The sequence below is a fragment of the Mytilus trossulus genome, chromosome 8 (genome assembly GCF_036588685.1).
Source record: "Mytilus trossulus isolate FHL-02 chromosome 8, PNRI_Mtr1.1.1.hap1, whole genome shotgun sequence".
In the NCBI taxonomy this organism is placed as follows: domain Eukaryota; kingdom Metazoa; phylum Mollusca; class Bivalvia; order Mytilida; family Mytilidae; genus Mytilus; species Mytilus trossulus.
Genome location: NC_086380.1, coordinates 50850489 through 50867855, shown reverse-complemented (window position 1 = coordinate 50867855; position 17367 = coordinate 50850489). Strand labels below are relative to the sequence as shown.

The 17367-nt window shown below is 31.3% G+C and overlaps 1 protein-coding gene across 1 annotated transcript in view; it reads left to right on the top strand.

Moving 5' to 3' along the window:
• Nucleotides 1–17367, top strand: part of LOC134727740 (putative ankyrin repeat protein RF_0381) — a 296205-nt gene that overhangs the window by 58686 nt on the left and 220152 nt on the right. Inside the window, exon 12 of the mRNA XM_063592127.1 lies at nucleotides 4848–4949. Coding sequence (XP_063448197.1) covers nucleotides 4848–4949 — 102 coding nt within the window. The remainder of the gene's footprint in view (nucleotides 1–4847; nucleotides 4950–17367) is intronic.

Genomic DNA, 17367 nt, shown 5'->3' with positions numbered 1-17367 from the left:
TGGTGTGTATACAATAAACATACGTCCTTGCATTTAATTATCAATATATATATTCATATAAACTAACATTTATTAAAAAATAAACAATTATAAAGACGAATAATTGAGTAGTTCCTCAACAAAACAAGAAAAGAAATAAAGAATCAACAGAAGATTTAATCTTTATTTATCTTTTTAATTAACCAAAATATACTTCAAATTATAATATTAAAATACATATATATATATTAATCTAAAATGCATTATCGAGTAGAAGGGGCGCAACTCGTGGTATCAAACCGATATACTGAACGGATCTAAACAGGGTCTAAAAATTTTGAACGTAATTTTGTATCCATGGTCTGTTTTGGTCTGACACTGTCTTAACGGGTCTAAACAGCCCGCTAGATGATTCAGTCTTGATAATCTTGACATGCCTTAACGGACTGATTTACCTGATGTGACTATCGATCGTAACGGAGTCTTAAACGGTCTAAAAAGTCTCGACGATTTCCTCTAGCGGTAAATCCAGTCAATCAAGATGTGATCAGACCAAAATGACCGTTTCAGACTGAAATCGTGCTACTAGTGATATGAATGCCCACTCAAATTCAATCTATCAGAAAAATCGAATTATTCCAGAAGAGTGTCCACCATGCACTTGCGCAGCACTATACTTAATATAGTGCAATAGAATGATATACAAATGGATGAAAATTATATATACATGTAACTGTAATTTACAAATATTAAAATAATGTATAACAAAAAAAAACAGAGTTTACTGATTGGTATCACTTCTACGATGAGGTTGAATTTATCATCCACGCACAGAAAAAATGTATATCTGGACTTTAACGTCACCTTCAGGTAAAGAGATGTGATTTGGTTTTCTGGGACAAGTGCTTGTGACCGTCCACAAGAACTTGCGGTCATCCGATGTTCAGTACTTCAGTACTTTGATTCATATCTTTAACATAAAGATGTTCTCAAAAATTAATAAAACATAACAAGGGTTTTATATTTTTGACAAATGTCTTATTATCCTTATTTTGTCTTGATTCATTTTGAGAACCCAAATCGTATCAATGACATACTGCACTTTTAAAGATTTTTGAAAACTGGGAGTTAGCTGGTAATTGTTTCATGGTGCTTCAAACGGATGAACAAGAGGGTTCCGAAATTCCAACAATACAAAACATGACAAGTGAACTTTCTTAATTTATAATCAGTAGTAGGAAAATTACAGAAGCATTTAAGCCTTCCCTTTCGTGTTTAAGTCTGTCACAGTTTTCTTTTCGTTATATAGGTGATTTTTTTTTTTTGAAGAATTTTGACTAAATATGTTACGTCGATTTCAAAGCGAACAAGATTGCATCAATTCAAGATTTTTTCCGCACTTTGAGGATAATTTGGATTGAATCATATGAACTTTATGCCTCGCTAGCTATCAATAAAAAAAACAACGTCTTGCTTTAACAGTAGACGAGAAAAGAGGGACCGATATATCTAAAATGGCCTTATTTAACGGAAACTGTCAAAACATATTTTAGAATGATAACATTTAGATCCAATAGAATATATTTGTATGAAATTTCAAATTTAAAAAAAAAAGATTTCTCAGAATAATGATGTGAAGCAAATCCCTTTTATGGACATTTGGCTTAATTGTGTATTTAGCTATATTTATCGAACCATTCGCGTTCATAACTAAACGCATCGAAGCTTACCGTTTATACCGTATATCCCGCAATAATATTCATTGAATTTATGACTCTCCGTTCGGAAAATAGGTTGATGTTTCTAATTTATACGACGATATTCGTTGAAATATTGAACAAAAAGATAAATTCATATCAACAACTGTGGAATAATGTATTGATTATAAATGTACTTTTATTTTTATTATCTTAAATTTATTTGTACGAGCTTTAGAAACAGAACGAAAAGCGAGGCTTGCCGAATTTTCTCCCGTTTCGCAGCGAGAACTAATACATTTTATATTTCTGAAAATGTACATAAAAATTATATTGTTACAATTTAAACCTGGTATTTGATCATAAGTTATTTAAATCCTAACCATTGTCTCTGATTTTTACAATTATTGAAATGCGGACTAGAAGAAAACCCCAAAATGAACTATTACCCAGAAAGAAATATCCATATTACAGATTGATCAACATGGAAGCGGATAGCAGAAAAAATTATTTGAACATGTACAAACAAAGAAAAAAATGTTGTTTACCTGTTTTTTGTAAACAATAACTAGCTAATTGCAGGATAAAAGCGAATTACTTAACTGTAACCATTGTTTTTAAACTGGTGAAAAATTAAATTGGGTAAAAAAATAAATAGATTAGCTGATTATGCGGTATGGGTTTTTTGTAAAAGGCCATAAGAAGATCTATAATGTTATTTATTTCTTTGTCATTTGGTCTCTCGTGGAGAATTGTCACTTTGGCATTCATACCACATCTTTTTTATAGATAGTCAGTTTTTTTTTCTGAAATTCAAAGGGAAAATTATGTTATGATGACCATTTTAGCAACGAAATTATTTATTTATTCTTAAAGACAACAAAAGAAACGATATGCACATCACTTATAAAAAAAATAATAGAAGAAAACAATTACAGTTTACTAGAATATGTATATTTTTGTATCGTTCTTGGAGACACGGTTCGAAAAGTTACCGGACCAAATACGAATAAATGAAAGTCATTGTCTGGAGTTTCAAGTTGCGGGATTTAATTTCGAGTATGGCCAGTGAAGGTGAAACAAGGCTAAACCCTTTCATTCAGAAAAAAATATGTGTATGCGTCATTTTTGTGGATAACAGGAAAAGGCAGCTTTTAATATGAAAAAAAAAAGTTTTTTTTAGAGAAATTGCAGCTTTTCGTTAGTACACCCTTCTACCTGTCTGATCCAAAATCGGATCAAATTTTTCCAACATCCCTTTTTTCAGATAAGAGGGGCGGGTCATCTGACCACCCCTTTTCAGGACACCCACCCGTCTCAACACACCTTGTCAGGGACAGAGGAAATAATAGGTCCTAGGAAGGTTATTCAGAATAATATTCACAACTGTTAAAGGAAATGAACGAAAATAAAATCTTAAACATTTTGTAGGATTCCTTAGCTGCTACATGAATCGTGGGAGACGTCATTACATTTGTAGCATTACTCTAGTTCACGTTTCTCGCTAGATAAAAACCCTACTGGAAGGGTAATTACAAATAATCCTGGTCTCTTGTGAAGAGTTGTCACATTGGCATTCGTACCACATCTTCCTTTTTATATCGTATTGTTCCTTTCGGTTGCACCTCTTGAAAACTAGAGTCGTGTCTGTATATTTGTTACAATTTTTTAACAAGTAAAGTGAACAAATTTTCAAAGCATGGATGCTTAACACACATTCTTAAAGTAGAGCAAAACAATTTCATATCAAGCATTTCAAACTAGATACATTGTATGTATATAGCATTTTTACACCAATCAATATAATTAATATAAAGAAAGGTCAAACTTTTAATTTTCTTCATTTTCAAAATGCATATAATTGATGCGTTTTGTTTTAATCTGTGTCAAAAAAGCGTTTACCAGAACGTAATAGGTGTTTACACATAACGTAATAGGTGTTTGGGCATAACGTAATAGGTGTTTGCACATAACGATAAAGATGTTTTGACCTAATGTTATAGGCATTTGCACATAACTTACATGGTGTTTGCACATAATTTGAGCGGTATTTGCACATAACGTAATAGTGTTTGCACATAATGATGTAGTTTTTATACATAACTTAATAGGTATTTGCACATAACGTAATAGGTGTTTGCACATAAGGTAAACGATGTTTGCACACAGGGTGAAGGATGTTTGCACAAAGAGTGAACAATGTTTGCACATAAGGTAAACGAGGTTTGAAAAAACCGTATTAGTTGCACATAATGTAAAAGGCATTTGCACATGACGTAATGCATGCTCACATAGAGTATCAATTGTTCGGCAAAACGCAGATGAATTATACCATGATGTATTGTGTTTTTCACTGGAGATACATATTTATCAGCACAACATAACGCAAAAAGACTATAATATCATGAGATGTATACAAAACAAAGGTGTACCAAAACAAAACCTTTAGAACATTTGACATAACAATAACACTTGCGACAGGACGCAATTATTAACTGACTTACGTAAAAGAAGATTAGACACAACATAGATTAAATATGAGAGAATGTAAAGGTGGTTGATCATAAAGTTTCGAAGTATTCAAGGAAGATATAGTAGTTACAGCATAATGTAATGCATAATTTACACAACAAAGTTTAGCAATGACATATCATACAATTGTTTGACCAAAAAAGTTACTAATTTGACATAACACAGAGGTGCCGTGTCAGGAAATAAAGGCATCTGCACATAACATAAAGTAGAAATGACAGGACGTAAAGGCAAATCGACAAAACACATTATATATTTACACTATAAGACAGTTCCGGCGTTCCATACTAAACAACCAGTGAGTAAACTATAGGTTGGGTATAATTTACTGACTTACTAACATAGACTAAGTCAATAACTACAAACACCATCACCAAAATAAAATAACCAACAATATCAAAGTCCTGTTTTATAAACATAAATAGTAAAATACTATACCTTGATGAAATCCATACTGTTTATTTGATAACGAATAGGGCATGGTTTACATACTCACGTTGTAAACCTAGTACCAGCTTACAGTTTCAGAGGTTAGGTGATTATTATAAAATAACGGCATCGTTTTGTTTCTATAAGTCGTCTGTTTTTTTGTTTTTTTTTGCATATATACTATGAAAATCAGAATATTTCTCGTTTTAGTCCGGAAACAATACCCTACACTCAGCTGTTGAATATGGACATTTAAACATAGTCCAATTATTGTTAGATAGAACAGATATAGATCCAAACAAAGTAAATGAGGTATGGAATGTAGTTTTTATTAATATAGTTAACCTTTGTTTTTAGGCAAATACAACCATCATTATCAATGTCTATATAATGTTGTTTTAAAAACAATTGTACACACCTTTCAAATTTACTGAAATATTCAAAGGAAAAAAGGAAAAACGCAACAAAACAAATATAATAATAATATATAAGTGCTGTCGGTTTAATCACAATGAGCTTGAAAAGGGTGGGTTTTTGAAGTATTCATTTAACATTTATCGCTTAAAAGTTATTGTCTTTGATTTTTTTCCTCGTTTTACATTTGCGCAGATGAATGTATAGTCCTTTATAGTGTACGAGCAAAAGTATGATCATTATTTTTCTACAGGTCATTAAGATACAAAAAAACTACTGCAGAAACAAACTATTAAAATTCCATTAAATTTAAATTTATAAACCATTAACAAACAATTTAGTCTCACGAATCAATTAAAATCACCAATAATATTTTGTCGGAAAATAAATAATGGTCTTGTAAAAGATGCCATTTAAATAAAAATTTATGATAAGCAATAATGAAATTACAATGACTTTTTCATTAATTTGAATTTTCTTTTCAATAAACTAATCGACATTAAGATAATAATTGGCACTATTTTCTGTAGAGAAAAAGAAATGGCCATTAATGATATCAACAATATCAAACTATTGGCAAATAATTTAAATCAATTCAATGTCTTAACCAATCTACATGTATAGCCTGTTTATATTTAAATGGCCATTATTTAGAAAAATACCTTAATAACTATCCATTACGTTACATGCTTTATATAGTAATGCCCATTACCAGCCCACATCTAATTGTTAATGCCCATTACTTGACATTATAGTAACGGCTATTACATAACAATGGCATGATTGTAGAAATGAACCCGAAAAAAACGTGGGTAAATTCTTGGTAGTGTACTGTATGTTCTTTGAGACCGTCAGCTAACTTCTTGTAGGAGTTTTTGCCCTTAGAGGACGAATATTATAAAACAACAGTCTTCATGTTTATATTTTATTCGACCGTGAACACTATATAATAGAAAGGTACATGTATATGGAAAAAGTTTAAACATGACAATGTCTACATATAAGTCAACTGGACTAAAACCATCAGATGTATCCTTGTAGGAGTTATTCCCCTTAAAAGACTAGTTTTACTAATTTTCTTTCCTTTTCGACTTTTACATTGATAATTATAATAGACAGAATGAACTTTATAATGCAAACATGTTCAACATGCCAGATCTATCAATAAGTCAACATGACTGAAATCACTATATGACACAATTTGATGCCACATGAAAACATTGCGGGTACATTTCGCTGCGGCATAGCAATCTTGTTCATTTTCTTTAAAAAAAATCGATGTGTATCATCAGTTTTTATTAATTCTGCCTATTTGTAAGCAGTTTTATATGAATAAACACCGTTCCACCAGTTTTTAGAGACAGGTAAGAGTGTCTTACAGTAATTAGTTTTTCACACTATATCTTAACAGTCATAAATATTTCTAATTCGTTATTAATGATCTCAGGTTTGTCCATCCTACTGTAATTATGCATAAACTATATGTTTATGTTCTATGTTTGAAATTCAATAAGCAACTCTATATTTCTTAACATTTTTGAGAAAGTATCATGTCAAGCTACTTATCTTAATACCAATTTCTACTCATATATTTGATCTGAATAAAATTAGAAATATGTTGAATAATTATACTTCAAAAAACATTTTGTTAAAAAAAACAATCACACAGACGTTTTAACATTCAAATATATTACGATCTTAGTTAAATCTTGTTTTTCTTTGCTTCAGGTGTAATCCACATGTTATATTTTATATCAGTTCAATCTTTGATTTTGACGTTGACACTTTTTACGTATTCAACATTATTTATTCACAAAAAGACGATATTTATGAAAATATAGTTATTCATTTCACATTTTGAATTGAATTGATGTGTTATTTGCCTTCCTTATCATGCACATTGCAAAGAATTGAATTGTATAATCATGCTTTGACATAGTAATCATTTAATTACAGATCAATGGCGCCACTCCTTTGCATACAATTGTTAGAGATCGATACAACCGGTTTCAACAAAAAGACGAAATATATGAAGATCCACTTGATGTAAGGCTTGTATTTTTTACTAAGATGTACTTGCTTTCGTTGTTAAATTGGTCAACCATACAATAAAGTAGTATACCCTTTCCAATTACATTTAAACCTTCAAATGGAAATTTTAATGCAACAATATGGAACTCCGGAACTGTCTTATAGTGTAAATATTTAATGTGTTTTTGATGCCGTCGGAGCTTAAAATACAATACAGTTATCTCCTAAATAGCGTAATGAAGTAAAAGAAACAAAATGCTTAGACAACCATAGTGTCTGCTAATTAACATTCAGCTTTTTGAAAAACGAACGATACTGTAATAGTAAAAAAGGCTTTTTATTTTATGTTTGATTTCTTTCATTTGCCCGGAGGAATTTATAACAAATGATAACTCTGTGTGGACTGCTACGCGAAATACATATACATATTTTTATATATATATAAGTGTCTAAGAATGTAACTTTAACATACTAATGAGTGTTATAAAATTAGTTGTTACATTTTATATAGTATTCGCGCAATATTCGCTAAACAAATAAGCTTCATCGGGCATGTGCATCTATCTAGGTCACCTAGCTCTCAGGTGAAATCAGATGCATGACAAAAAATATCTTTGTAGCTTGCGCTACATAAAATTTGTGTAAAAGTTTAACATATTATTGATGATCTATATAAAACTTATTTTTGCCGTTTATTGTACATAACAATTATTAAATCTGAGCAAATAGTTGTTTTAGTTAAATGGAATAAAGTTCATGATCTATTCCTTTGGTTTTGGTAGAACTGTTTTTCATTCTTCTCATTAAGTCCACCAGGTTTAAGAGTACGTAGCTGATGCATCCAGAACCTTTCTCTCTGTTTTCTCCTTTCGGAGTCCCAATTTTGGTTTACCTCAATTATTATCAAAAGTATGTCCTGTTCTTAAGAGGTGTCTTGTAAGTTTCTTTCTTTTGTATAAAACGACCGGTGATTGTTAAGTCTGATGTTGAACTGTGTTTCTGTTTCGCTAACATACTGCAGCTTGCAAGTTCCACACGTAAGAATATAAATACTTTATCAAGCGTGCATCTATCCAGGTGAAATCGGATGTAGATGATAAGTTTTCTCTTCTCCTTCTCGCCGTGGTGTCCCACTCAGTGTTGACTTCTATAATTTGGAATGTTACATTTTCAAAAGGATGTTTCGTTGAACGAAGATGTCTTGTGAGAGGACAGTTTTTGTTGGTTTTGTACGATGAACGATGGTTATTGAGCCGAATATTAAATTTGTCCATTGTTTCTCCCCCATACTGAATGCCACAAGTGGCACATGTTAATATATAAATTGAGTTCTCCGTTTTACAGTTGGAATTAGAGTAGATGGTATAATTTTGTTTAGTAACGGAGCTGATGAAAGAACTGCTTGTATTGACAGCTTTACAACACAAACAATTCCTTCGGCCACATTGTTTGTAGCAACTGGGTGATGGAGTAGACTGCTTTGCTAGTACAGATGTCACTAATTTGTCACGGATGTTTTTAGGTCTTCTGAAGGCCATGACTGGTGGTGATGAAAATACTTTTTTTAGATTTAAATCATTTTCTATAATTTTCCAATGCTTCTGAACAATGGATGACACACTTTTAAAATCTGGATGGTAAGTGAGTACAAGGGGTGTTCTGTTAGCTGCTTTATTCCTATCTTTGTACTCAAAAAGATCTTGGCGACTAGTTATGTTTGCTCTTTCGAAAGCGCTATCAATGATGGTGTTATTGTATCCTCGAACAACTAGATGTTTACGAAGTTGTCCAAGTCTAGCATTTTTTGTATTTTCATTAGAGCATATTCTCTTAACCATCGTTCATCGTACAAAACCAACAAAAACTGTCCTCTCACAAGACATCTTCGTTCAACGAAACATCCCTTTGAAAATGTAACATTCCAAATTATAGAAGTCAACACTGAGTGGGACACCACGGCGAGAAGGAGAAGAGAAAATATTTGGATTCACCAACTCCACACTTTAGAAGCTGATGGTCTTAACGAAAAAGACGAGAAAAGATACAGGAAAGAGAAAGAATAATTTAAAACTAAGCATCGTCCTTTTTATCCCGTAATATTGGCCAATGGACGTTGCTAACTTCAACTACCAATTGTGTATTTTCAAGGCAGCTAAACCCAAGATCAACATATACATGGAGCTGCAAAATTTTCTTATTTTTAAGGCAGCTAAATCCAAGTTCACTATAGACATTGAGCTGCAAAATTTTCTTCTTTTCAAGGCAGCTAAGTGCAACATAGACATTGAGCTGCAAAATTATCTTCTTTTCAAGGCAGCTAAGTGCAACATAGACATTGAGCTGCATAAGTTTCTTATCATCTACATCCGATTTCACCTGGATAGATGCACGCTTGATAAAGCTAGTTGGTCTAGCGTTCATTTTCATCATCTTGTAAATATTTTAAACATTCTTATATTTACATACTTAATAGTGTGTTAAAATTACATTGTTAGGCAATCTGTAATTTATTGTGTAATTGAATTAATCTCTGTACTGATTAATCCACACTCCGATAGATTTGTATGTCATGTGCTGCTATTTATAGGCACTTATATTATTATCTCCAGTAGCACGCATTACACAAATGTTTGTGTAATCCATTCAAATCTATCGCTATCTTTACAACATGGATAGCGCACAGCATTTCAAGAAATTAAGATCTTTAACTAAAAAGAAATTACAAACTGAACATCATTTATCAAACTTACAAAATTATATTCAAAGTAAAACTGTACCAAAAGGATTAAACATCAAAGTGAGTCCCCAGGCACCGGGACATAAATTCAAAAGATTCATGAGCCGTTGGAATGAAATTCTGTTTAACTGCTCAATCCAGCTTCTTCAACTGTTACTTACTTTTACAACCACAAATTACAAACAAATTGTAAATGAAATATCAGATATCATCAACAATAGTAACATGTCTCGTGACGATTTAGCAATAATTAAACGTCGCCTCGCAGATATTGAAAAAAATGAACTATCAAAACATATAGAAAAACAAAGTAATAAATTTCAAAGAGATAAAATTCACACTGTCCATTTAAATCAACATATGAATGATATTAATACAACAAACCATCAGACCCCTAGAAAAAGAAAATTTAAAAGACGGAAACAAAAAACTGAAAGCATTGTTGTAAATTTGTCATCTAAAGAATGAAAATGAAAATACGAAAAATGCTAGACTTGGACAACTTCGTAAACATCTAGTTGTTCGAGGATACAATAACACCATCATTGATATATATATATATATATATATATATTAAGATCCATTTTGATACATCTTGTGATCAATTTTATTTGGCAATCGCCAATGGCAGTCAGCAGGGTTAAAGAACATCGGTTGTTCGACCTGTTAGTCAAATGCGTTTTGTTTAAATATACTTTTTTCACTTTTTTGGTCTTTTGGAAAATGTTGTGTGTGCTGTTTCTAGACCCTTCTACAACGACATTTGTTTTACATGCACACGTATGAAAATTGCGGTTTTTATCCAACGCAATCATAGGTTTGAACGTAGTTTTCAATTTATACTTGTATACATATATAAGTAATTCCCTTTAAAGTTTCGATTTAGTGTCTGATGTAGAAACCTTGGGTATACATGAAGGAGCCGCAAACGATAATGAGAAAATAACATATCTGCAGGTCGACACGGTCTTTAATAGTACAGTATGTTGTCGTGTTTAGATATTTGTTTGCTTTTTAAATTTTTTTTATCATATCAATTGTTTTTTGTCGGTTAAACCTAATGGAATGTAACGAATATACGTTATTGTTGTAGATGATTTGTTTTAATTATGGTTTGGTGTCTTACGTTTCATGATTTCGAACGTTATGCATGTCAAAGTTTTATGGAATTATATAATGATTATTTGTCTTCATTTGAGCTCGTTATGTATATAAAAAAGTATGGAATTGTATAGAGCTATTTTAGTCTTAATTTAATTTTATAAGGGGAACAATGTGCTGTATTTCCAACTTAAACTTATAAACTCGTTGTTTACCCCTTAGGTATCCTTTCATTTATTCGGATAGTACAGTGTCATGAACGTATTTGGTGGGGAACAACACAAACAGTTATATTGACCTGATGTGTCCATAACGGTGTAAATTATCTTGAATGTTTAGACAACCTATCAAGTCCTGCTATTTGTAACAGTTACAGTCATATTAAACACAATCTCACTTCTGTAAACCTTAAACTGATAACGCCTTTTTTAGGGTAGGAAACTAAATCTGCTGGCTTTGATTGAGTGTGTTAATAAGATAGGGAACATACACGAAAATATCAAACACAACTGCTAAAATATTGCCTAGATGTACACAATTCATATATTCAAGAAACATCGTATCTTTCCATTAAAATAAGGATAAAACTATTAGATTAAAGTAAAAATTCTTCAGGGTGTACGCACACCTTGGTATAGATTTACATGATCTCATTTCATAAAGTTCTATTTATCTAAAGTAGATTGGCTCTACATGTATCTATTTATACAAGCCCTTTAAAAATAGGGGATCAAAATATAATCGGACAATCAACGACAAGCACAAATCGTCATTAACAATTTCAAAAAACTGAATAAAATCATTGGTTTAATCATTTTGGTTGATAATCAATCGGTATTAGGGTGGAGAGTCAAATCTGTCAGGAACAGGAAACTTTAGCTGGATTTGTATATACAAACTAATTACATATTGTATTTACTCCAGGCATCATTCAACCAATCAGCTTCATTTCGTGATTTTTTCTAGTTATTAGTCTTCACAAGAGTTTCTATTATTTAGATATTTGATTTTTCCATCGAGAGTTTTAGAAGAATTGAAAAACTTGAATGTTGGTTTACATAAACAGATTCATAGATTTTCGCAGTGGAGGTCTAACACATGAAAAAATGCAATAATTGGTATTGTACATAAAAATGAAAAAGGATCGATGGGATATTATCTGTAATAAATGGTTTATGATGGTAGCTTACAGTCCAATATAACAGTGACTTTGTTTCGGTTTTTTTATTGTACAAAATATAAAATAAAGATATTGAATGATTAAAGAGCAATTAGTGACATAACATTTAATTATTTATTAGCAAGTGGTCGAAGCCCAGTACATGCAGTAATTGGATGATAATTAAATCTTTTAAGGATCCGGACTGTGCATGTTTATTGATGAGCTTTTAAAAAATGTTGTTTTTTTTTGTTGTTTTTTTGCTCCTTTACTTAGAAGATCTGCATTCTTGTATTCTGATATTGACGCGTAGTCTTTTCTTTTAAACAATGTATTGATACGTGTCTATTAGCGAATCATGTATATCGACCTCATTCTTGTCACATTTAAATGATGATAGCAAAAGAGAACGCAAAATGAATTCAATCTTTATTAATGGACAATAACTCATTTAAGTGGTCGAATGACGATTCCGATCATATTGACATATGTTATACTCAATTATTGCTTAATATTTTTTCAGTAAATTGTTTTTGTCGGTTAATATTTTTTTTTTACAAAAACTACAAAAAAATCATTAAATCGTTGCTGAATGTTAATAACTATAATGATATTTCAAATGCTGATTTCCATCAATTAATCTGTGTGTAGATTTTATTTTGCTGTTGACAGATTCTCTCTTTCTACTATAGCTGTATTCGAAATTACAAAATTGGGTTATATTTGTTACTGAATTACAGTAAATATAACCAAGGACCCACTCCTTATTTTCATTAAAACAGATCCTTTCCAAAACATTTAATTTTTGTTGTTATCATAGTCAAACTTATTCAAAAGTACTGTAGAGTGTAGAGACCAAGTTTTATGTTAGAAAGATCGAAAAGCATAAACAAGACAGCAACGTGTTATAAGAACGAAAAGAAATTGCTGAATAATGTTTGAAAAACATCCTCATTGACACGAGGCGAACATTACACATTTGAACCTCAATGGTGCAGTACTAGTTGGTTGTGTTATTCACAATCTGATATATATTTTAATGATATGATGGACTGTGGTTGCGTTGACAATAGGGAAACATCGATTGCCATCTAAATCTGTGACATAAATATAATAACAATCAATCAACTCGCTTTACTGTCCGTATAGCTTTTGAAAGAATTCTTTCAACTTGTCCATATGGAAAGTTTTGTTCGAAAGCTTACTTTTTAGAGCATCCTACTATCAAGGCAATCATAGGAAACCCAACTGAACGTGAAGTGTTACGAAAGTAGTAGCTTTTCACTTCCTCCAGAGAAGTGTCTGTATGAAGTTTGCTTCATATGAATAATGGAATACCTCGGTACGATTATAAGCACTGTTTCGTCCAATATGACTGTCGAGTTTTTGGTGAAAAAACAAGTCGTCAGACGTAACAGATATGTCGTTGATCATTACGATGACTGTTATAGAACATTGTTTGATAAAAACAGAGTGCTTTCTTTTATTAGTTGCAGCTAAACAACGTATTTAGAGTGTCATACAAATCTGTATGGCACTTTTAGATCAAATTCATAATGTAAAACCGCTCATTAAGTGTGAACGACTGAATTTAGTGTTGCTTGTTTTATTATCTCTTGTCCTACTTTTGTAGATTTTAATTTGATGAAAACTATTTCTCAAGTCATGATTTTGATTGTCCTTAAGAATCAGAAATTGAATACTATTAACTTGATTCACGATCACACATTAAATATAGGGTGACTAAGGAAATATTAACACATAAATAAAAAAACCGCGTCACAACGAAAAGAAAAATGGCAACAATTTGGATTATTTAAACATGTTTAAACACACAGGATGCTAACTTAATGCCAATTCATAGTTTTAGACGATTAAAATTTACAAAAAGAGAAAATATCCCCGAATTAACAAGTTCACTTCGTGTATTGCAGTCAAGATTTTTTTTTTTTTCAAAATCAAATTATTGCTTAAAAGTTTTAATTTGTATACTTGTAAAACTCTTTCTTCAGTCCGGTAACACTTCCTTACACGTAGCTATCATTGTGGACATCTAGCGAATTTGTATTATATATAACAGTTATATTTCCAAACAAGATAAATAATGTATAGCATTAAGTAATCAGAATTGTCAACAGTTGTTCAATCAAATAAATGTCTTCCCAATAGTGTTATAAGAATATATATACACCTGGTCATCGTTTCACAAAGAATTGTACGACAATCTTAGATCGTACGTCGGTCGTACGTCAAATCTTAAGTTTTTGACCGTTTCATAAACAATCGTAAGTACAATTTTATCGTAAAATTGATCGTAAACTTACGATTGTTAACAGGCTGTCGTAAGTCAAATCGTAGCGATTTAACCTGTCGATAATTTTTTAAAATCAACAACATTTCATTATCTTAAAGAAACATAAGTTTCATTGGATCGTCAGAATGCATGTATTTATGTTATTTTGTCCAAATCATAAATAAACGAAACTTTAAATTCCTGAAATAATAGTATTTCTCAGTACATTTGACTTTATTTTCCTTAAACTTAACGCAGCATCTTGCTTCCAATAGTCCAAATATTTGACCATAAAAGCATAGAAGTGAGTGAGCTAGCACAGCACTATTATAGGGAGCCCGGATAGGGAGGGGGATCGGTACGTCGTGTCACGGTGCTTGTACCTAACTGTTTTATTAATACTCAGCCAAAAAAAGAAAATTAATTTATAAACATGATAAAAGCTTATCTACTAGTTCTACAGCATGTTTCACTCATGTTTTACACGGACTTTTAATATGAAGATAACACTAAATACATATAAGTGAAGCTTTTAAATTGCAATCCTATTAGACTCCCTCCCCCTTTGCCCATCTATCAATGCATGTCGTGCGGTTACACACTACAGCGGAGGACGATGATCTTTATTGATATATATTACGATAATTTTAAAACAAATAACAGTCCAAAAATTTAGAAAATATTAATTTATAAGTACATGAATGTAATGGTATGAACCCATAGTTTCAATGTAATTTACTAATTACACCAGTTTCCAAGCGCTCTATCAGGTTCGCGTTTTTTAGGTATAAAATGTATGCTTCAACCCCGTACTCAATTCCTGCTTCAAACTTTCTACTAATTGTAGGTTTGAAAACTATGATAATTCACTTTGCCATTATGGGATTGTTTATGTCTATAAATATACTTATCAAATTTCATTTTCAAATTAAGAATATTGTAGGCATAAAAATCCGAAATTTTCTAATCCTAAAAATGTTTTATTCATTTTCATTTTTTTATTTAAGTGACGAAATTCTCATTTTTTATTATTATTATTATTAAGTCTTTCCACTTTTCTGTGGAAAGACTTATTGTATTTCTTCTGATTATAAGGTCTTTCCACTTTTCTGTGGAAAGACCTATTGTTTTTCTTTTGATTATTATTAGGTCTTTCCACTTTTCTGTGGAAAGACCTATTGTTTTTCTTCTGATTATTTTTTTTTCTTCCGCCTAATTTTGTTCTTGCAATAAATATTTGTTTGCAATATGTCGCTTAGATATTTAGTATATGATATCGAACAGTTTATGCGCTTTTGAAATTTACCCTGCGTAAGGAGTTATCTCCCCAAACACTGTTTTCCTTTTGTGCACTTCTCCTTCGCAACCGTAAAAGATTATGACAAATTTATTTTATAAAATTGCTTGTTATATCCTTCGCATGAATTGTCCAATTTTTACCGAAGAGATATGAACGCTCCATATGAGAGTTATTTCCCCTTAAGCATTTGATATAAGTGATATGCACTTCTATCTTGTAAACCATAAGTGATAGAGACCTAGGACCTTTTGATTTGAGGTCCTTGGTCCAAAAAAATGAAAATTAGGTCAAGGTCAAAGGCCAAGTCATATTCGAATTTTTGAATGGTGCTTCTTTCCACTCATTTCCAGAAAGCGTATAAGATATCGACAAAATATTTTTTCTAAATTAATAGTTACACGAAAATTTTCATAACAAGGGTACGTTGAACATAAAAGGGAGTTTTCTCCCCTTTTGTATTTAAAAAAATGTGTATTGTGATATATCTTATTAACCAAATATAATAAAGACCTATGGTCTTTTGATTTGAGGTCCTTGGTTTATGACCTTGAAATTCATCTCAAGGTCATAGCTTATATTCACGTTCTAGATTTTGACCTTTGCTCTTACCTCATATGTATACATAATAAAGCCCTGAGACTTTTGGCAAAAGGTATCAAACCATTTAACCTTGAAAAAAGCAACCTGAAGTGGCCTTGTGTAAACCGGAAGTATCTTTTTTTTGTACTTTATTCATATAAAAGTATATAGAACCAGATATTTTTGGAATCATAGTGGGAGATATTATGGACATAATTGTGCAAATCGTGATACAAGCATGAAATTTTGTATAAAGATTGACTAAATGATACTTAAAAAAAACTCGCTGCTAGCCAGAAAAAAAAATCATTTTTTCAAGATGGCCACCACACATTTCGGAAATGGCGTCATTTCAAATTAACAATAATGCGTTAATCTTTTAAAATGTGTGTTATATAAACCGTTGGTTTTCCCGTTTGAATGGTTTTACACTAGTAATTTTGGGGCCCTTTATAGCTTGTTGTTCGGTGTGAGCCAAGGCTCTGTGTTGAAGGCCGTACTTTAACCTATAAATGTTTACTTTTTAAATTGTTATTTGGATGGAGAGTTGTCTCATTGGCACTCACATCACGTCTTCCTATATCTATATGTAAAATCCAATTTAAGATTTGATAAAAAGTAAATGACAGTTCCTTAATTACGACTAGACAATACATTAACAAAACTAAAGGCAACTTCCGGTTTCAAAATGCCGGCAAAAAAGTAAAAAAAAACATTTTTTATACTTTCAAGCAACTTCACATGGGATGTAAATCCTTTTAAGATGTGTTATAGATATAATCCAATGTAAAAACGTTAAAAAAATTCCTAAGTACGACAAAACAACACATAAATGAAGAAAAATAATGACTTCCGGTTCCAAAATGGCGGCAAATACTTATAAAATATTTTAAAATTTACATCAACTTAACAAGTGTTAACAATTTTTGTTAAGTTTAAATGCCTAGTTTGGTTAGAAAGACAGGTTGCTTATTTTATAATTATCTAATAGTTGCCTATACAACAACCCGTACAAGGAAGGCCAGAACGGTAGCATCTACAGTTACCAACACAGCTGGATTTTCGCCTCCGCATTTCAAAATTTTTTGACACAAGGATGCAACAGCAGTAAAAAAA